Raw genomic sequence first — 22,043 nt, 5'->3', positions numbered from 1 at the left:
TCAAACCCCATTCACTGTTTCTCCAAATGCCCAGAGAAATGAATGTGTCTTTCGATGAAGCTGGAATGATGGCAGTGCTGCACACAGCTCAGCTGAAAGGAAATGCCACAATCGGGTGGGAGCAGAGGGCGTGGGAACCTGAGGCCTCTGGATATTAATGGACTACAACTCCCATCATCCCTGGCCATTGGCCATGCTGACTGGTGGTTGATGGGAGTTGGTGCCCAATCAGGGACTGTAGCCCAACAAGATGTTATAGTCCAACAAGTTCTGAAGAACCACACAGTCTCTCTATTTGTGGACTAGATGATCCTTTAATCCCAGGACATAAAAACGTAAGAGTTTTCTGGGTCAGGCCAAAGGGGGTCCATCTAGTCCAGCATTCTGTTCTCACACTGGCTGACCGGATGTGTGTGGGAAACACAACCACAAAACATTCAACCACAAAAGCAAACTCCCATCGTGTGGCTTCCAGCAACCCGGGATTCTCCAGCTGTCGTTCCTGCCTTGCAAGGGGCTGGACTAAATGATCCTTAGGTCTCTTTCAACCCTACAATTCTTTGATTCTACCATATCTGTTTTATAATTTTAAATTATAAAACAGGGGATTTAAAATACAAAGCCACCCATTCAAATCTCACTCTAGTGAAGTTACAGCGCTCATTCTCGGTCTCACTTTGGAAATAATTTGGAAATCAATATGGAAATAATAAGTGCTCTTTATTTCTGTTGTTGTTCTGGAAAGTTGTAAAGCAGGCTTCTTTCCACGAGAGGGTGCAATGAAACCGTGCTTTTAAAGCCACTTCCTTCCCATTCTAAAGTTGCTGACTCAGAGTTTCTAAGGCTTGACAAGGCAGAAACTGTCCAGCAGGGGGGGGAGAGAGACTGTACAATGAACCCCCAGCATCCTTCCAAGGAGTCCCTGTGGACTGTTTGTGAATCAGGGATGAAGCTTTTTGTGGCCATTAAAGGCTGCTCTGATCTCTGTTCCCCTTTGATTCCAGTCCATTAACTCCACTGCCTGGGTGTTGAGAGGAATGAAATAAACAACGGCTTATGTGAGCTCAAAAGAATAGAATAAAATAAATCTCCCTGGACCTACAGGGGAGATGGACTGCCATCCTGTTCTCACAGTGGTCAACCAGATGCCCCAATTTGCAGGCAGGATTTGAGCACAACTATCCCCTCCTGTCGTTTCCAGCAACCAGTGGTCAAAGGCACTGCTGCCTTCAGCTGTGGAAGGCAGAGCACAGCCATTGTGGCTGGTAGCCATGAACAAACAGCTTTCCCTTCCATGAATTTACCCAATCCTCTTTTAAAGCCCTCCAAGCTGGTGGCCATCACTGCCTTCTGCAGAAGAAGTGAGTTCCATGGTTTAATTGTGCGCTGCATAAAGACTTTCTTCCATCTGTCCTGAAGCTTCCAACATTCAGTTTCAGTGTGTTGCCACAAGTTCTAGAGCAGGACCAGCTGTTTTTTGGAGTACAATTCCCATCATCCCTGACCACTGCTCCTGCTAGCCAGGGATGGTGGGAGCTGTAGTCCAAAAACAGCTGGAAGCCCAAGTTTGGGAAATCCTGTTATGAGAAAGGGAAAGAAACCTATACACCTTCTCTGTGTCATGCATAATTTCATAAATATCTGTTGTGTCACCTCTTGTCTTTCCGCTAAACGGAAATGTCCCAAATGCTGCAACCATTCTCTCATAGGGGAAATAGTTAGGGAGGCCAGGAGAACCAGTAACATGATTCCCTGTCTCCAAAGCAGTCCATTCTCTGCTTGCATTGCCAACTTCTTTAATGCACCGCGCACCATCTGCAGGACCTTGCGGCTGGGCAGCAGATGGGGCTGTTTGGGGCCTGCAAGGGAAATGAATGTTCTTATAGATGTTTCCTCCAGAGTGTTTTGTAATAGTCCCTGGAGGCTCCTGCAGTCAGGAACAAGTTTAGCCATGTGTATTCTCTTTCCAGCCCTCTCCTCAAGAACATCTCCACCTAATTTCCATGGGCACTGTTTATTACTTGTGATTACACCTATACCCCGCCTTTCTTCAAAGATGGCACACATGGCTGTCCTGCTCCCCAACTGCATCCTCACAACAACCCTGTGAGGCAGTCTAGGCTCTCAGACAGTGATAGGTCCAAATAACCCCCCAGTTGTCTCCATCCAAGAAGGGGTGCGATGGTAAGACTGTAAACTCTCAAAAGCGATATGCAGTCGTTGCTTAGTTTGGGAAGCTTTTGAGACTATGGGCCTTCTGAGTTATCTCCTCACCTTGAAACCGTGTAAAGGGACTGTATTTTGGAATCCCCCCCCCTTTTCCTCCAAGTTGCTCAAGGTGGCATACATGGTCCTCACACTCTTTATTTAATCCCCACAACAACCCTGTGAGGCAGGTTAGGCTGAGAGTGAGTGGCAATCCAAGGTTACCCGGTAAGCTTCTCGGCCAGGCAGCAATTTGAACCCGTGTCTTTCAGGTCCTAGTCTAACACTCTAACCCCTATTCCACACTAGCTCTCTTTGACGGGAAGGCTAGGAGGTCGCCTGCTTTTGCATGCAGAAGGCCTCCAAGTTCAATCCCCAGCACCCTGCCCTGAAACCCTGAGCAGCTGCTGCTGGTCAGTGTAGACAATACTGGTGTGCAATGGTTCGACAGCTTCCTGAGTCCCTGTATAATTCCCATCCTTTATTAAGAACTTGGAGAACTGGAATCTTAATTTTTAAGGGAAGGGGCTTAGCTGAGTTGTAGGCTACCTGCTCTGCAGGCAGAAAGTTGCAGGTTCAATCCCCGTAGGCATCTCCAGGCAGGGAAGGGTAAAGACCATCTTCCTGAAAGCTCTGGAGAGCAGCTGCCAGACAGGGTAGACAGCACTGAGCTAGAGGGACCCCCCGGTTGACTCAGGAGAAGGCAGCTTCCCGTGTTCCTATTTAAATCAGCTCTTAATTCTGAACCAAGATGACCAGAAGCTCTTTCAAGTGTCCCATAGGGACTAGAAACTTTGACCACGAATCAAAGCAGAGGTCCCCCTCCCCACTGGAATCTGACACATTTCTTGCTTTTGAAAATTGTGAGATGTATGTGCACCTGGTGACATCAAACAGACCAGACCCCAGCCCTGCTGGTTGATAACTGAGTGGAACGATCCATCTTTGGGATGGCTTTGTGCCAGTATTTGCCTTTTGCAATAATGGTAAGCAGATGGGCGAGGGATTACACGCTCACTGAGAAGGTTAATTAGAGAAAGACACTGTCTGGGGGTGTACCATGCCCATTGATGTACAGGGGGAGCCCATCAAGCCATTAGCTACAGTTCTCATTAAAAGATAGGTGCTTTCCCTGACACTTATTACCTCTTCCTACAGCTTGTGAGTCGCAAGTGGGAACTCTGGACTACTCCAGATGACCTGTTTATTGAATATCCTCCTGATTTGCTTGTACAAAACCAATGGAGAGGTTAGGCTATGCTCAGACCTTAATGAGTATGTTTTCTCATTTGTTTCCAGGGAGGTTATGCAATATAGGAGAGTTTGTTTGCAATGAGGGTGTACTATAAAGGAGTATTCATCCTGCTATTCTCTGGATTTGCTGGCAGGGTTTTACACATCTTCCCATTAATCATTCCTTCACCCCACTCTTCTCAAGCATTTCCCCTTCCTAACTGCAAAAGTCTCTCTCTTTTAGAGCCAGGGTGACAGAACACTTTAATCTGCTTTACGTGCATAAACCTAAATATCCAGAATGCACTTGAAACTTTCCAGCAGATAGTGGAACAGGTTAACCTTCCTTCCCCTTCGTGTGCCATGATGCTAATTAATCTCTTCCCTCCATTCTTCTGATTAATGCTTTGTTTGAAACAGTATCATATCACTTTAATCAGTTATGACTTTCCCCAAAGAATTCTGGGAGCTGTAGTTTGTTAAGGGTGCTGAGAATTGTTAGGAGACCCCTATTCCCTTCACAGAACTACATTTCCCAGAGTGGTTTAAAAACCGATCCCCTTTCCCAAGGAGCACTGGGAACTGCAACTCTGTAGAATGACAGGGATAACCTAACAGCTCTCAGCACCCTTAACAAACTACAGTTCCCAGGATTCTTTGAGGGGAGCCATAACTGTTTAAAGTGGCATGGTACTGCTACAAATATAGGCTTTGTGAGATATTTTTAAAATAAAAAAGCCAGCTTCTATGGAAATGTCACTATCTGATAAATAAGAGACCAAAACTGACAGATTTGCCTATCCCTAAATGCTAAAAGAACTTTTTATAGGATGCCAGTGTAAACCAAAGTTTACCTTTTTAATTTAGAGAAAAGAAGGTCTGTACAGGTATTAAATCAAGAGTTACTGATGTATCTCCCCATAAAGCTCTTTTTCAAGAGTTGCAATGAGGGCTAGAAGCTTTAAAGTCGGCAAAAGGAAGCAATTGGGGGCTCTCATGAAGAGCTGGCCTTTCTCAACTTTCCTAGTGAACCTCAGTCAGTCTGCAGCCAATCAGTCACAGTGGGACAGGGGGGAAAAATGCTAGCCCTTGATCAGCATGGCAGGATTTGAAACCTGCCTGCGATTCAGGAGTGTTTGATTGTACTCTGTGTTCTTCTATCCTTTTTAGGGTAATGACCAAATTCGCTTTGAGCTCACCTACTATGCCATCTGCCCTCAGATCAAGGTAAGGAGCTGTACCAGTGCACTGATGATCTCCCATCAAAACAAAGTTGATAAATTATCAGAGGGGCCATTTGTTTTAGGGGGGTGGAATAGAAAATCAAACTGAATTGGGCCTCAGTTGGGATGCTGGTTCATAGCATGAGATGGGGGAGTTTATTCTCTCTGGTGATTGCAGAAGACCCCTGTTCCTCTCCCAAGAACGACAATTCCCAGAATTTCCCTAAGATGAGGGATTCGTTGTTTAAACCACTCTGGGAGCTGTAGCCCTGGGAGGGGAAGAGGGCCTCTTAACAGCTCTCAGCACCCATAACAAACTACAGATCCTGGAATTCTTTGCAGGGGCAGAAACATAACTGTTTAAAGTGGTATCATAGTGCTTTAAATGTGTGGTGCGAATGTGGCCTCTGTTTGTCTAACCCAGTGGTGGGGGTGCTAAGAGGCAAGTGGGCAGCAGAGGGTGCTGGTGGATATGTAAATGACCATCATATTTTGAAAAGCTAGCATTTCTGTATCAAATTTAGCAGTTTTGTTGAATTAATTGAACTAAATAGTTTTAATTGGATTTTGAATAAATGTGCAATTAATTGTTACTATTTTGAATGTTATTGTGCTGTTATCTTGCTTAGTGGGGCCTGCAAACTGCTATTCTGAATATTGCTATTTTCTAGGGGAGGGAGCATTAGAGATGAATCTACGGAGCCAAGAGGGAAGTAGCCAGAAAAAGTTTGGGAACCATTGTTCTAACCTGTTAATTGCCTGATCCCTGAAGCTTCAATATACTCTGTTGTCTTACACGGAATCCCCCCCCCTTTTTTTTGCTGATGCCCATTTGAAGGCAATCCTATTTCCGCTGATGTCCTTTCCCAGCTGAACAACTGAAACTTGAAGTCAGTTCTTCTGAGTTACATAAAAAACCCAGAAAATTGGTTTGCAAATCTACTGGCTTTCAAATGGGTTGTTCTGATCTTTTAATCGGCCTCCTGTTTTAACCCAAACTGGAGAAGGCGAAATGGACACCTGAATTGCACCTTGCCTTGGGCAGGTCATTAAGTTACAGTAACAGCTTGAGAGCATCTTGGATTACCTTTGTTTGGTGAGATTAATACAGGAGATGCTTAATGGCCAGTGCTCCTGGCTATCCAAAAGAGCTTTGAAACTCTCTCTACTCCAGGCAAGGGTTCATTCTAGTAGCTGGTTTTGGGGAAAGTCTCCAGAGCTGTGGTTCCCAAACTTTTCAAAGCCACTATCAATTTGGTTCCAGAAACTCATTATTCTGAATGGCAGTTTGCACGACTCGCTAAAGAAGATAATAACACAATAAGATTCAAAACAGTAACAATGAATTAGCACTTATTGAAAATCCATTTAAAATTGATTCAACAAAACTGATGAATTTGATCCAGTGATACCAGCATTTCAAAGTATCCCCATGTGTCTTAGCAGGTAATCCCACTGCCCCCAAGGGGTTGGTCTTCACCTTGTGGACCTTGTGGACCAGGTCTAAGGGGGAGAAATCCAACTCTGGCCTCATTTATAGGTGAACCAACCCAAATTTGCACGTTTTGGAAATTGCACTCTGAAATCTGCCCTTCTCCAGCCAAGCAATGTACCCCCCCCCAAAAAAAATAAATAAAAATGCATACACTAGGGTAAAGTGTGCATAAAAATGCATATAATCATGAAAATAGCTCGCACAGCTCCAATAGTTATTTTGGGAAATTGTGGCTGTTAAATGTGGCATCATAGCGCTTTGAATGTATGGTGTGAAAGTGGCCTATAATGTATCTTCCAAATGTTGCTGGGGTTATATCCTACCAGGCTCTACTCAGAGTAGACTCACTGGAATGAATGTTCTTAAGTTATCCATGTCCTCTGATTAAGGAGGACTAACAGTGGACCCTGACCTTCAACTTCTGGCAGAAGAATTTCAGAAGAGCCTGGCTCCTGGGTCAGGCCAGTGACCCATCTAGTTCAGCATCTTAGTTCTCACAGTGGCCAACCAGATGCCCATGATGGGAAGCCCACAAGCAGGTCCTGAGTGCAGCAGCACTCTCCCTATGTGACTCCCTATGTGATTCCCACCAACTGGTATTCAGGGGCATAGTGCCTCTGACAGCAGAGATGGAACACATTGCGGCTAGAAGCCATTGGTTACTCTGGCCTTGATTTTATGTTGGAACCTGATTCTACCAAACTCATATTTGCTGAAAGCGCTCCCGAATAACCAGTTCTTTCCCACCATTCTCTGCAGATCATTGCTCCTTGGAGAATGTTGGAATTCTACAACCGCTTTCGAGGCCGAAGTGACCTCATGGAATATGCCAAGGTAGGAGAATTTGCCCATCTCCTGCATTAGTCCTTTTCCCTCGTTCCTGTAACTGCCATACCCCTGTTAATTCCTGCAATTAAAGGTCTGGTTCTTTGGAGTTTTGGAACTCCCTTCCTGGAGAAGCCAGTCCGGCTCCCTTCTTGTCCTTCCACTGGCAAGGAAAGACTGTTTTGTTCTTTGAGAATTGACTGTTTCTTAAGGTTGGGGCTTTAAACAGTGCTGTGCTGTTTCTGTCATCTGTGTTTTAATACATTTGGGTTTTTTTAAATATTGTTTTTATCCTATTTGGGTTTAATTACTTTTTAAGATAATGGTATTTTATATGTGTTTAGTTTTTTGTTTTTTATCTGTGTTATCAGTTTGTTTAAGCTGCCTTGAGCCCTGGTCTGGGGGAATAGGCAGTATATAAATAATAAAAATAATAAATTTAGTAATAAATGAGCCATTTGCTCTCATCGCCATTGAGAACAGCCTGAGGCATTTTAAGCCTCTGCCCCCTGGGCTGCTTCTTCTAGGCTCAGAAGAAGAACCTCAGGTTCTTAACAGGCCAGGCAGATGTCCCTTTCCCATTTTGTAGCCCGCCTCCTGGTGTGCAGTGTGAGAGGTGTTTGGTTTCTCAGGCCCACAGGAAGAAGGGGCCTCTGAGCAACCCAGCTCTCGCCCTTTCTAGTGCAGGACATTCTTCCAGGACCTCAGGCGCTGTGGTCACCTGGTCTGCAGCAGTTGGCTGGAAGTCCTAGACCTGGCCTTATTTCATAGCTGATGGCTCTGCAGCCTCTGACTCTATGCCCTGGTTACGGCTGGATTTAAGGGTCATGAACAGGATTTTGCTACTGTACTTTGGATTCTCAGCAGGTGCTTCCATGTGGAAATTTGTTGCAGCCTCGGAATGGTCTTCAAATAAGTTTTACTCAGCGTATACGTTTTGAAATCTTCCTTTGTCTGTCTTGAACTCAGAGCAGGGTTAGCAAAGGCCAGGGGTGCCAACCTGAATAAAATATTGGGGAGGGAGGGGAGGTAAGCCCTGAGCTGCATAATTGATCGTGATGTGATGCATGTACACTATTTGAATGGCTATGCCCATCAATTTGTTGGGGGGGGTGCCTGCCCCCTCAGATTTTTTATTGCGGGGCTGAAGGCAAAGGTAAAAGAAAGGTGATATTATTCTACACTGCAGCAATACCTATAGTGTCCAGGTCAAGGGAAAGTAATAGTCCCACTCTGTCCTGCCTTGGTCAGACCACACCTGGAGTACAGTGTCCAGTTCTGGGCGTCACAATTTAAGGAGGATATTGGCAAGCCGGAATGTGTGCAGAGGAGGGCAACCAAGGTGATCAAGGGTCTGGAAACCAAGCCTTATGAGGAACGGTTGAAGGAGCTGGGTATGCCTAGCTTGGAAAAGAGGAAACTGAGGAGATATGACAAGCATCCAAAGGGCTGTCACATGGAAGATGGAGCAAACTTGCTCCAGAGGGTTAAACTCAAACCAAAGGCTTCAAGTTACAAGAAAGGAGATCCTAACTAAACATCAGGAAGAACTTTCTGACAGTAAGAGCTGTTTGACAGTGGAATGGACTCTCTCAGGCAGTTGTGGGCTCTCCTTCCTTGGAGGTTTTTAAGCAGAGTTTAGATGACCACCTGTCATGGATGCTTTAGTTGAGATTCCTACACTAAGGGGGCTGGAATGGATGACCCCTGGGGTCCCTTCCATCTCTATAATTCTATCATTCTATGACTTGACTTGAGCCAGTGTGGTGTAGTGGTTAGGAGCAGTAGACTCCTAATCTGGTGAACCCGGTTCGCGTCCCTGCTCCTCCACATGCAGTTGCTGGGTGACCTGGGGCTAGTCACACTTCTCTGAACTCTCTCAGCCCCACCTACCTCACAAGGTGTTTGTTGTAGGGGAGGAAGGGAAAGGACAATGTTAGCCGCTTTGAGACTCCTTAGGGCAGTGATAAAACGGGATATCAAATCCAAACTCTTCTTCTTCTTTTCATTTCCCCTTCTCAAACTTGGAACACAGTTACTCCATCACTGAGCACCCCGTTCCTGTGAAATCGAGGCTGCTTTGCTCATGTCCCCTGGGGGGGGGGGGGGCTGAAACCTTCCAGAGTGCTTTAAAAAACTGCCGTCCATTCTGCCTCCTCTCTCTCTCTCTACACCGTTCACAACGTGTCATTTTCCCCCTTCTTTCATCACAACGAACCTTTAATTTTCTAACCTTCAAGGCCACTTTGGATTTTAGCTGAGCGCAATCTCGCCTGCTCGTTACCGCAGCAATTACAGGCACCCCCTGCAGGAGGCTTCCACATATCCTCGGTTTTTGGGGCGTACGGATACTTCCCCCCTTCTCCTTTTTTTTTTTAAAAAAAGGCCCGTAATTACCTAGATGTTAATTGTCATCCACTTTGAAGGCAGAAACTTGTCCCCACTTCAATAGCTCCTTCGAGAGACAAAGTAAATGCCTTTTTTGCCCTCCCCTCCCCAATGCCTTTTATTCCCCGCTTTTTTTTTTTTTTTTGGAAGAACAAGTTTCAATAAAACATATTAGAAGTTTTGCATCAGAGCCCCTTGGCTGCCCACCAGGGGACCTTTTCTTTCCCTGCGACTTTATGGAAATGGTTGACAACTGGGCTCAATCAATCAAGAGGAAAAGAGCAGTTCAGTGTATAAACCAGAAAATTGCTTGAGGTTCTCTCTCTCTCTCTCTCTCTCTCTCTCTCTCTCTCTCTCTCTCCTTCCTAGTTCTTTTTTTAAAATAAAAAATACCCAACAACAACGCCCGTCTAAAGCGGATCCAACGCTGTGTTGAGTCAGAAAAAATTATTCTGCAGAGGGTTCTGAGACCGGATGCTGTCGCTCTCGGCCTCCCTTTTAAATTTTGTATTTTGGAAATAAAGAGGCACGTGCTTTTCCCGACACTTGTCTTTTACCATCTGTTATTTATTCCTAAGTAGGCAATTTCCAAGAGACTCCCATATGTTGCCAAACGGTCAAATTATTAACTTCGCCCTCTCTCTGTTTGTGTGTATGTATGTGTGTGTATTTTAATTGTTATTGTATGGGAAACTGAAGTGTGCGCCTTTTCTCTTCCCAAGAAAAAAAAAGGCCACAGCTATAAGCTGAGGAGAGGGCCCCCGCTCGAAGCAATTAATGTGGACGAAAAGAGTTGCGTTTCAGACTTTTCAAACTGTGGCTGTGTGTTAGGGAAAGGGCAGGGGGGAAGGGGAAATGGTTGGTTAATGGATGCACAACCTGGGGTTTTTTTGTGTTTGTTTGTGTTCATTCACCACCAGGGTATTGTTGTTTGAATCTAAGGTGCTGGATGAGGATATTGGAGAGCTTTTAGAGAGCCTGTTCTACCACAAGCAAACTGTTCCTTTATCTCCTGTCCAGCAGATTCAGCCAGGGTTTTGTAATGCTTAGAGAGCCAGACTAAAAGGCAGTCGAAAAATAACACATGCATAAGAATAACCTGTTGGATTAGGCCACTGGCCCATCTAGCCCTGCACTGTCTGTTGTCCTCATGGGGAGCCAACCAAATGCCCTAATGGAAAGTTTTTCCTCCTGGATGTTAGAAGCTTTAATACAGCCTTCAGTATACCTGAAGGAGTGTCTGCCCATCGTTCTGCCTGGACACTGAGGTCCAGCTCCGAGGGCCTTCTGGCGGTTCCCTCACTGCAAGAAGCCAAGTTACAGGGAACCAGGCAGAGGGCCTTCTTGGTGGTGGCACCTGCCCTTTGGAACGCCCTCCCACCAGATATCAAAGAGAAAAACAACTACCAGACTTTTTAGAAGACATCTGAAGGCAGCCCTCTTTAGGGAAGCTTTTAATGTTTAATAGGTTATTGTATTTTAATATTCCATTGGAAGCCGCCCAGAGTGGCTGGAGAAACCCAGCCAGATGGGCAGGGTATAAACAATAAATTATTATTATTATTATTATTATTATTAAGAATAAAGGACTCATCCACACAGTGCAAAGCTAAACTATGGAACTCACTCCTGCATGGAGGCAGTGGCTACCAATTTGAAAAGCAACAGATGGCTACCAATTTGGATGTCTGTATGAAAGAATTAGCGTGAGTTCATGAAGGAGAGTGCTATCGATGGCTACTAGCTATGCCGGCTCTGCAGTGCTTGTGAATGCCACTTGCTGGAAACTTCAGGAGGGACAATGCTCTTGTGCGCAGGTCCTGCTTGCAGTTTTCCCAGCAGGGCCACTGCAAGAAGAGGATGCTGGACTAGATGGGCTATTGGCTTAATTCAGCAGGCTCTTAAGTCCTTATCCTCTTATGTTCTTAGCGATGATACAAAGGGACCCATCACTTAGTGGTGGAGCCTGCAGATTATATATGTTAAAAGTCACAGATCCAGTACCTAAGCAGCCCTACTGTACAAAACTTTCATACGGCCAGTCTATCAGAGGGACTGATGTGGAACACCCTTAAGAGGCCTGCCGCATCTGTCCCTGTGAGTAGCTGGGCAGTGGTCAGGGCTCTGAGCAGTTCTTGAAAATGCTTGCAAGTCACTTGGAGACCTTGCTTGTGTACCAAATGACTTGTAAAGTCAGTAAATATTATTCCGTGTTGTAAATAGTACCCAGAATCTGCTACTACCAAAGTTCAAGGTATCAATCCCCACCATCTCCAGGAAGGGTTGGAAAAGATTCTTGTACTGGTACTATTACTATCCTATGGCTGGTATTACTTTCTACACCAGGTGTGGACAAGTACCATGCTTGCTGGGGCTGATGGGAGTTGTAGTCCAGCAACATCTTGGGGTGGGGGTAAAGGTTCTCTACCCCTTCTCTATGGTACAGTCATACCTCTTGTTACGTTCGGTTCAGATTACGTCTTTTCAGGTTGCGTCCCGTGGTGACCCGGAAGTACTGGAAAGGGTTACTTCCGGCTTTTGTCGCTTGTGCATGTGCAGACAGACACAATGACGTCACACACATGTGCAGAAGTGGCAAATCGTGACCCACGCAGACGTGGGTTGCGTTCTGCTCATGTTGCGAACGAGGCTCCGGAATGGATCCCGTTCGCAACCAGAGGTACCACTGTATATTTTATCTGCTTATTCACTCTGCAGTTGGATACCTCTTGAGAGGACATAACCAAATTTTGCACAGCGGTTCCCAAGACCTAGGAGCAGGTTTGGATAAAATTGGATGCCGTTTCGAAACAAGATTGCAGACTGTACCTTTCAAAACTGCATTGATTTTAGCCAGATTTCAAAACTCCAGAGATTTGGGGGTTCCTAAGAATTACCAAGCAATGCTGGGTTCAAGAGTGCTAATTATTATTAGCTTCTGGAGTCCAACGCCCAGTCTCCTGAATCCCTAACAGGTATTCCTGTGATTCGAGAAAAATAAAGATAAAATTTAGTCTAACTTCATTTAAAACACAGGTGGAATTGGAGCGTTTTCAGAGTGCCACTAACAGAAAAGAAAATGACCAGGGTTTTGCTTCACTTTATTTATTTGAAACCTTTAAACCACTGCCTCTTTTAAAACCCATGGTTGCATAGAACACCTAATCCATGTTTCACAGGCTCGTCGGTGTGTGTGTGTGTGTGTGTTCGCGTAGCCTCCGGGGTGGGCTCCAGGACGGGGAATGGCGGGTGGGGTGGGGGGGAGAGAGATTTGTGGTCATAAAAAGAGAATTAGCTTCCCCAGCCTGCCCTCCGCTTCTTATAACAGCCCATTCAGTATAAACAAAGGGGAGCTTTAATTGACTAACGAGCTCTTCAAAGCTAATGGACCAGTGCGGTCGCTGGAGTGTGAAGTGGGTGGGTGGGGGGGTTGCTCCCTTTCACAGGACTCGGAGCGTGGACAACTATACGCTCGCGCAGTCAGCCTCACCCCGATGGATGGGTGAGAAAAGAACAGCAGGCCAGGAAGAGTGCCTTGTGAGCTGAAAGACGTGGGGCAAGGAGCATTTTTTCAGCCCTGAGGGGCCACATTCCCTTCTGAGTGACCACTTGAGGACAGTATGCCAGTGGTGGGCGGTGCCAAAGGGAAAAGTGGGTGGAGCAAAGAATATAAAGGTTACATCTGCCTAATAATAATAATATTTTATTTGTCCCTGCCCAGGTTACCTCAGCCACTCTGGGCGGCTTCCAACATATATAAAAACATAAACACATTAAACATTAAAAAGCATCCCTATTCAGGGCTGCCTTCAGATGTCTTCTAAAAGTTGTGTAGTTCTTTATCTCCTTGACATCTAATGGGAGAGGGCATTCCACAGGGCGGGAGCCACTACAGAGACAGCCCTGTGCCTGGTTCCCTGTAGCTTCACTTCTCGCAGTGGAGGGCATTGCCAGAAGCCCCTTGGTGCTGGTTAGTTTCTACAAACGTACCCTCTCTATCGTCCACCCAGGCAAGCAAGAGACACGATCAGATTTCGAGGACACATTTCAGCCAGGCCAAAACACTCAAGGAGGGTGTGGAAGCAGGGCTGGTGGTGGGTGAGGTATCGGGGGGGGGGGGAAGGCTCAGAAGGCCACATTTGGCCTCTGGGCCTGAGGTGCTCCAGCCCCCGACAGCAGACATGCCAATGCAAATGATTTGATTAATTAATTTTTCTGCCACCTTCATGGAAGCAACAGGAAGGCATGTCCCTCCTTGCTGAAACTTGGAAGCACTGGTCTTCAACAGTGAAGATTCGTGGGGGATTTTGTGAGATAGCTTCTGTCATAAGAACGTAAGCAAAGCCTTCTGGATCAGGCCAGCGGCCCATTCAGCTCAGCATCCTGTTCTCACAGTGGCCAGCCCATGATGGGAAGCCCACAAGCAAGACGTGAATTCAACAGCATTCTCTCCACTTATGATTCCTAGCAATTGGTATTCAGAGTCACTGCCTCTGACAGTGGCAGTAGAACATAAGTAGAGTCTGGCTGCTATGGACTACATGGAATTGTAGTTCATAGAATCATCTAGTCCAACCCCCTGCAATGCAGGAATCTTTTGCCCCATGTAGGACTTGAACCCACAACATTGAGATTAAGAATCTCATGCTCTACCAACCAAGAAACCCACAAGCAGGACCTGAGCACAAGAGCCCTCTCTTTCCTCCTGTGGTTTCCAGCAACTGGTATTCAGAAGCATTTCTGTGTCTAGCTGTGGAGGCAGATCATAGCCATCATGGCTAGTAGCCATCAGCAGTCCTCTCCACCATTAATTTGCCCAATCCTCTTTCAAAGCAATCTAGGTTGGTGGCCACTGGCACCTATGGGAATCAGTTCCACTCATCAACTCTGCTATATGAACAAGTCCTTTCTTTTATCTGTCCTGAGTCTCCTAACATTCAGCTTTATAGGGTGTCCACTAGTTCTATTGTCATGAGAGAGGGAGAAAAACTTTTCTGTGTTCTTTTTCTCCAAGCCATGCATCATTTGATAAACCTCTGTGACATCATCTCTTACTTATCTTTCCTCTAAACTAAAAAGCCCCCAGTGCTGCCACCTTTCTTCTTAGTGCAGCGCTATCCACTTGATCATTTTGGTAGCCCTTTCCTGAACTTTTTCGAACCCTACAATACCCCTTTTTGAGGTAGGATGGGCTATGGCCTGAGGTACATTCTTCGGCCATTGCTGTTGCTTTAAAGTGTTTTCTTGGATTTCAATATTGAATGGTGACATGGTTCTTGTCACCCACCCTGGGACCTTGCAGCAAAGGGTTGGGTAATAAATCTCTTAATAACTAAATAATAAATTAACAAGCACGCACACACCCTCCTCAATGCAAAGAACCTAGACTTGGAAGCTATCCCTAACAGATGGTCACCCAGGCTCTGATTCAAGACTTTGTAATGCAGGAAGGAACAAGCACCACGTCAGCACCCGCTGACTGGATTTGTCCAGGAATTGCATGCCCCTCTTTGCAACTTTGCAAAAAAGCAAACAAACAGCAAACATCTCCTCTGGCAAATAAAATAAATTATTGTCCCAATTGTCAAATCTTTCAAGTTAAGAAAACGCTGATGGAGCCTTGCCTTTCCCTGGCAGAGCCTAACACCCCCTCGATCAACACCCCGCTGCTGTGTCGTTTGTCAGGCTGAGAACCATGTCATTGCTACATCTCCCGCTAATTCCATGCCCGTCGTGTAAGTCACCCAGTTTTCACAGACCATTTCACCCACAGAAATGTCGCCGGCTAATTGACTGAGTGGGTGACCCCGTAACAGAGCTGAGGTTTATGACTATCTATATGCTGTGTGTGTGTGTGTGTGTGTGTGTGTGTGTGTGTGTGTGAGAGAGAGAGAGAGAGAGAGAGAGAGAGAGAGAGAAAGGGGGAGATAGGATAAGGAGATTAATAGAGGAGGAAACGTGAAACGTCTTGAGGCCTTGTGAAAGGCAGGTAGGGACAGCGTGAAACTTTTTATAGGATAAGAATGGATGATTCCATTTCTGATCTGCTCTCTGCCAGGCATGTGTTCATGCATATGACCTTTCTATCCTGTTTCTGCATAAATCTACGCACTTTTAAACTTTTTTTTTTAAACTGCATAAAATTAATACTTGGCAAACTGCTGTGATTTATTTGTATAACTATTGCTTAATGCATGCCAAAATAGGTTTCTGAGCACTTTAGAAAGTATATATAAAAAGCACACAACATTACTATAACAGCTATATTTTGTTTGGACTTTTTTTTTGAAAGATGAATACTGGACTGCAAAAAATTGGAGAGGATATTAACTGAAGGATATTAACTGTGCTGTGATCTGTTCATTAGGTCCAGCATGTGATAATCAGGACAGTTTGCCTAAAAAATTGGATTGAATAAAATCCATACAAGCAGTGGCGGAGCTTCATGCTCCGGTACCGAGGGGCGGAGAGCAGGTGGGGGCAGGGCTGGTGCGCATCAAGGGGCGTGGTGCACTACCTACAGGGGTGTGGCACCTAGTGCAGGTGGGGGGCAGTCACAATGACACCCCACCGGGTTCACGCTGCTGGGGGCGGTGCGCTCCCCCCCCACTCCTCTTCCTCCGCCAGTGCATACAAGAGAATCTTCCCTAGACACCTCTGGCAGTGGGAAGGGCCACAACTCAGTGCTAGAGTATCTACTGTACATGCAGAAGATCCCTTGGGCAGTCCCCAGCATCTTCTATTCATGAGGACTAGAGCCTTACAGTATTTTTAGATGAAGGACAATGATTCAGTGACATCATCTGCACTGCATGCAGAAAGTCCCAGATTTAATCCCCAGTGGCATCTCAAGGTAAGGGTAGGAAAGACCCCCTGCCTGAAACCTTGGACAGAGCTGCTGCCAGTTAGTGTTGACAGTACTAAGCTAGATATATGAAGGTCAGACTTCCCTGGGTTCATAGATGTGATTATGCATATGTTTCACTTGCAATTAAGAACGAGGGGTTTGGCCTTTATCAACTGACCCAATCAAATTATCCTCTGTTCATGTGTGGATAGGGATTCCCTGCTGAATTGCAAAGCTGAAAATGATTTTAAACAGGAAAATGCTAAAACACCAACACCCCGTACTTTAAGCCACTAGTCTGCTGCAAGTTCGAATGTTGTACTTTAAGTGCATGATGTTAAGTATCCTTCTGGCACCTACTGAATACTTACAAAATTATTCCAGGAGGCTTTTTAACTGAACTCTGAGTTTGTAATTTTTAACTGAATTTAATTTGCATTGTGTATTGTGTTTCCTTGGACAACTGACAACTGTGATTGAGCAGTATATAAATGGTTGAAATACATAAATAAATAATAGGCAAGACTCAGCCTCACATGATCCCAGAGCTTCCCTCCTAAATTGCAGGAGGTTGGATAAGAAGACCCTTGGTGTCGCTCCCAAATCTAAAATTCTACGATTCTGCTCCAGCTAACTTCCCCAAAAACATTGCAAATATTGCAAAATATTGCGAAAGGGGCGTATATCCTGTGACAAATGATGATCTGAAAAGCAAGAAGCAGGCAGAAGCAACAGGTTGCACTGCTGTCTGTCTGCCATAGCAAAAGCTGTTTCTCCTGACGCTGCACTGCTCTGTTTCCCAGTTTTAATGCCTTCTCCCCTTTTCATTTTATCTTGTCTGTAGGAGCATGGCATCCCTATTCCAGTGACGCCCACCAATCCATGGAGCATGGATGAAAACCTTATGCACATCAGGTGAGACAATAAGCCACCCAGAGATGGGTGGGGTACAAATACAGTAGTACCTCTGGTTACGTACTTAATTCATTCCAGAGGTCCGTTCTTAACCTGAAACTGTTCTTAACCTGAAGCACCACTTTAGCTAATGGGGCCTCCTGCTGCTGCCGCACCACCACCGCGGAATTTCTATTCTCATCCTGAAGCAAAGTTCTTAACCCAAGGTACTATTTCTGGGTTAGCGGAGTCTGTAACCTGAAGCGTATGTAACCTGAAGCATATGTAACCTGAGGTACCACTGTAATAAAGTTGTTGTTGTTGTTGTTGTTGTTGTAGTAAAGTTGTTGTTGTTGTTGTTGTTGTTGCTGCTGCTGCTGCTGCTGCTGTCTGAGAGCAAATGGCCACCCAGCCCAGTGTCCTGTTTCTGACAGAGGTCAGCCCTATGCCACAAGCAGCTCAGGAGGACAAGAGACCCAGTTACTAATTAAACTTTTCTCCTTTTCTCCCTTTCTTGATCTCCATATTCAAAAGCTATGAGGCCGGGATCTTGGAGAACCCTAAGGTAAGCAGTGCCTACCAAGAAAAAACAGAGGGGACATGGGAAAGGGTCATAGCTTGGCGGAACAGCACTTCCTTTGCTTGCAAAAGGCCCCAGGTCCAGTCCCCTGTGGCATCTCCGTGTAGGGATGGGAGAGACCCCTGCATGAAACCCCAGAGAGCTACTGCCAGTCAGGGAGCCAGTGTGGTGGTGTAGTGGTTAAGAACGTTGGACTCGTAATCTGGTGAACTGGGTTCGCTTCCCCACTCCTCCACATGCAGCTGCTGGGTGACCTTCGGCTAGTCACACTTCTCTGAAGTCTCTCAGCCTCACTCACCTCACAGAATGTTTGTTGTGGGGGAGGAAGGGAAAGGAGATTGTTAGCTGCTTTGAGACTCCTTAAGGGGAGCGAAAGGCAGGATATCAAGTCTAAAACTCCTCCTCCTCCCCCCTTCTCCTCCTCCTCCTCCTCCTCCTTCTCCCTCTCCTCTTAATTCCCATTTCACTCATTGGCCTTGACAAGAAGCAAAATGATTTTTGTTTTTACCAGTTCTGCTAAAAATATGAACAATTCTTTCATTTATAGATATTATTATGCATACAATATTGTATGCGTATGAACAGGTTTCCTAAAGCAGGGATAGCTGATGTGATGTTTTGGACTATATCTCCCACCAGTCACCATGCCCGGTGGTTAGGAATGGTGGTCCCAAACCAGTCTGAGATAATGTGGTGCAGTAGCTGGACTGGGACCTGGGAGACACCAGGGCTCAAATCCCCCATCAAACATGAAGCTCACTGGGAGTGACCTTGGGCCAGTTGCTGATTCTCTCAGCCCATTCTACCTCACAGGGTTGTTGTGGGAATTAAATGGGTGGTGGTGGAAGAGAACCACATAAGCTACCTTGAGCTCCTTGGAGGAAAAGGTGGGGTATAAATGAGATAAATAAAGTAATAAATAAAACTTCTGGTGCCTTGTTGGCTATTCCTGTACAAAAACAGATGCATACAACAAGATACACAACTGTATTAAAAAAATAATAACCATGTGTTAATAGGTAAAGCATGATGTTGCAGAACTATAGTACCACACAGGAGTAGCATTTTTTAATGCATATTATAGTTATAATATACTATTCCCCATGTATAATTCTGCATGAAAATACATGAATAGCTCAGGCATATGCTCAGTGCAGGAGGTGGGCAGAGCTCAATGGGATCAGAACAGCCAGGTTCTGTGTACAAATCCCGTGGTGGCCGTTGCCCATTGAGACTGGTAGGGCAGGAAACAGGAAGGCCAAACAATAGGAGGAGCCAGGCAGAGCCAACTAACTCTCAGAGTGGTTTGACACTCAAGCCCTCTTCCCAGGGAACTCTAGGAACTGTAGCTCTTGGGAAGGCCTAACAACTCTCAGCACCTGTAACAAGCTGCGTTTCCCAGGATTCTTTGAGGGAAGCATCCCACAAGGCCTTGGACCTGTGCCTCTTCCAGAGATCCCCCTAGCTTGAGCCCATGGGGATATTACTCCTTAAGCGCTCCTATGGGGGGGGGGGCAGGCCCAGCAGGCACTGTCCACCCACTTCCAAGAGCTGTCCTCCTTGTTTGGCAGCTCTGCGTGTCACTCCGGAGTTCCTGGGCATGGCCCTCGCTGCATCTTAATGGGGCTGGATGGCTTTGTTGCCTGCTGGTCCTAATCGCTTCCACTTTATGCTCTGCTGGACTTGCCACGCTCAGGGGAGCTACTTAAACTATCCATCAGCACTAATTAGACAATCAGGCACGGAGGGTTGGCCGGGGATGTGGGGGAGGTGATGATGGGTAAGAAAGTTTTCTGTGTATGTTTGGGATAAAGGTTCTTGTGCCATTCCTGGTAACTGGGTGATGCTTCTTGAAGCTTTCTGCCATAGAGGACTGCTAATGTGCTGCGAGATGTAAAATGAAAGGCTCCTGTAAGCACCAACGTACCCCTAAAGGGAGGGTGCTGTCATGTCTCTGCATGATTACTTTCCTCCCAAGGAAACATCACTTGAAAGAGGTTGGGAAGGCAGTTTAATTTGGTGTAAGTCGTGCATAGTATTGTACTTCAAATGGTTGGGACCCACCCTGGAACCTTGTGGTGAAGGGTGGGTAAATAATAATAAATACATCTACTACTACTATTACTACTACTAATTGTATCCAAGTAAGGTTTGCACCGAGTAGATCTATTGAAATTAATGCACGTAAGTTAGTCATGTTTATTAATTTTAATGGATCCACTCTAAATAGGATTAGCATTGAATACAACCCAACAACAACAACAATTAGTAAATTTAGTTATCTATTTATAAAAAACATTTATAGACTACTATTTCATTTTTAAAAATCAAAGCCGCTTACAAAAAGAACACATAAAACCATTAAAACTTAAAAAGTAGGGGACTCAGGTAGTGGGGCTTGGGCTTAACTGAGTGTGGAGTCATTGAAAACTGAGCCTTTGTGTGGGGGGGTGTAAAGTCAGAGGACCGCCTCTAAATTTTAATAAAGACAGACAGAATTCACTTCTCCCAGGCATTTGATGAAATCTGTAAAGTCTTTAAACTTGGTGGTAAGTCACCTCAGCACTGCCCCATGTTAGACAACCCACAAATAAATTAAAGATGATGGAATTCCCTCTCTGCAGAGGTGCGCCGGCCACCCTCATTGTACAGATATGCTGAAATTGTACCTCTGTACTCTGGCCTTCAGCCATTTTAGGATCCATCCTATTCCATTGCACAGCAAGTTGTTTTGACTGGGTTTGGATATTGGGTGGTATTCAGCTAGGTTTCCCCCATAGAAATTAACGAACACAACTAAGTTGGTCTCCTGCATTCATGTCCTCTTTGTTAGGGTTCCTACCTGTGAGAACCAAATGCTAGACTAGATAGGCCTTTGGCCTAATCCAGTAGCCAGGCTCTTTTGATGCTCTCCCTCCACTGTCTGAAGCAGGATGCCTCTGAATACCTGTTGCTGGGAATCACAGGTGGGGAGAGTCACCAGCGCACTCATATCCTGCTTGTGGGATTCCCATTTGGATGTCTGATTGGCCCCGTGAGAAGAGGATGCTGGACTAGCTGGGACATTGACCTGACACAGCAGGCTTTTCTGACAGTCTTCAGTCCATTAATTTCAATAGGTGGACTATGAGTGAAGCTTACGTGAATCCATTGCATTTCCACCTCTCTCTAGTCCACACTTGAATCTTGTGCTTGAAGAGTGGGGGTAAGAAACCTAATTAATGAATGATCCCCTGTTTTTCCTCCTGTGAAATGGGCATTTTCTGGTGCCCATAACAAAACCTTAACGGTGTCCCTGCCCACCCCCACCCCCCTAAAAAAATAAAAAACCGTTCCTAGGGTATATATACAGAAATGTCTATATTCAACACTCGCTCATGCAACAAGCCCATCTGTACAAAAACCTAATGAAACAAGGTTATGACCCGCTCTAAAGCAAGAGAGATTGGATTCTCCCTCCCCCTTCGCTCCATTTCCCCCTTCCTAACGATATCTTTTACATCAAAGAAAAAAAAATGCTGCATTTTCATGTATGGGTCTGTTATTTTAACAACACACACACATGTACTCAAAATGCGTAAACGCAGAAGCCCAAATTATACGGGCGGCAGATTCCAATTTTACTCTGGCTGTGCTTTTCAGGAAGGCTTGATCATACTTATTTGGAAAGCAAGGAAGAACCTGTGCTCAGATCATGAAAAACTTTAGTACTCCAGGTTGGTGGGGTGGGTGGGGGGTGAGGGAAGCAGAACGAAGGCGGGTGGGAGAGGGGGGGATCAGGAAAGGGAAAGGTAAAACCAGTGCTTTGTTTCTGGGGGGATGCAGGGGTACACATACCCTTAAACATTTTGTGTATCTAAGTTGGAGCTCATTGAGGGGCGGTATTTCAATATGAGTAGGAAAATGAGAGTAACCCTAAACATTTTTTTAAAAAGAAAAAAAGCACTGGGTAAAAGGCAGAGAAGAATTGAGTGCCTAGAAAAGGCACACATCTGTATGTGAAATATTTAAAACTCTTTAACCAAATGTCTTGAAAGCAAAGTTGGGTCTATAGTTACAATTCCCTAAACCAGGGCCGTTAAATAAAACAACTAAATAGATTTTTTTAAAAAATAATTAAATAAATACATCAACATGGCATTATGGGCTTCATTCCATCATTTGGGTACATGCTTTGGCAAATTCTATTCCCCCCTTAAAAAGAAGAAGAAGGAAAATGTCCCAGTTCAAACAACATAGAGGTTTGTTATAGTATATCAATGCCTCCTTATTTATCCCACACCATAGGAGGGCTGGTCTTGGGATGTCATCTTTAAAGGGATGAAGGGGCAATGGGGAAAGAATGAAGGTGGG

The 22,043-nt window shown here is 45.3% G+C and overlaps 1 protein-coding gene across 2 annotated transcripts in view; it reads left to right on the top strand.

Annotated features, from left to right (window-relative positions):
• Positions 1–22,043, top strand: part of ASS1 (argininosuccinate synthase 1) — a 78,572-nt gene that overhangs the window by 8,213 nt on the left and 48,316 nt on the right. For both annotated transcript variants that reach the window (XM_083721490.1, XM_083721491.1), the window contains exons 5-8: positions 4,609–4,665; positions 6,916–6,990; positions 17,061–17,131; positions 17,645–17,675. In XM_083721490.1, coding sequence (XP_083577616.1) covers positions 4,609–4,665; positions 6,916–6,990; positions 17,061–17,131; positions 17,645–17,675 — 234 coding nt within the window. The remainder of the gene's footprint in view (positions 1–4,608; positions 4,666–6,915; positions 6,991–17,060; positions 17,132–17,644; positions 17,676–22,043) is intronic.

This window comes from Podarcis gaigeae (genome assembly GCF_964106915.1).
Source record: "Podarcis gaigeae genome assembly, chromosome: Z".
NCBI lineage: Eukaryota > Metazoa > Chordata > Lepidosauria > Squamata > Lacertidae > Podarcis > Podarcis gaigeae.
The sequence above is the reverse complement of the archived record's forward strand: the minus strand, read 5'-3'. Positions and strand labels throughout refer to the sequence as shown.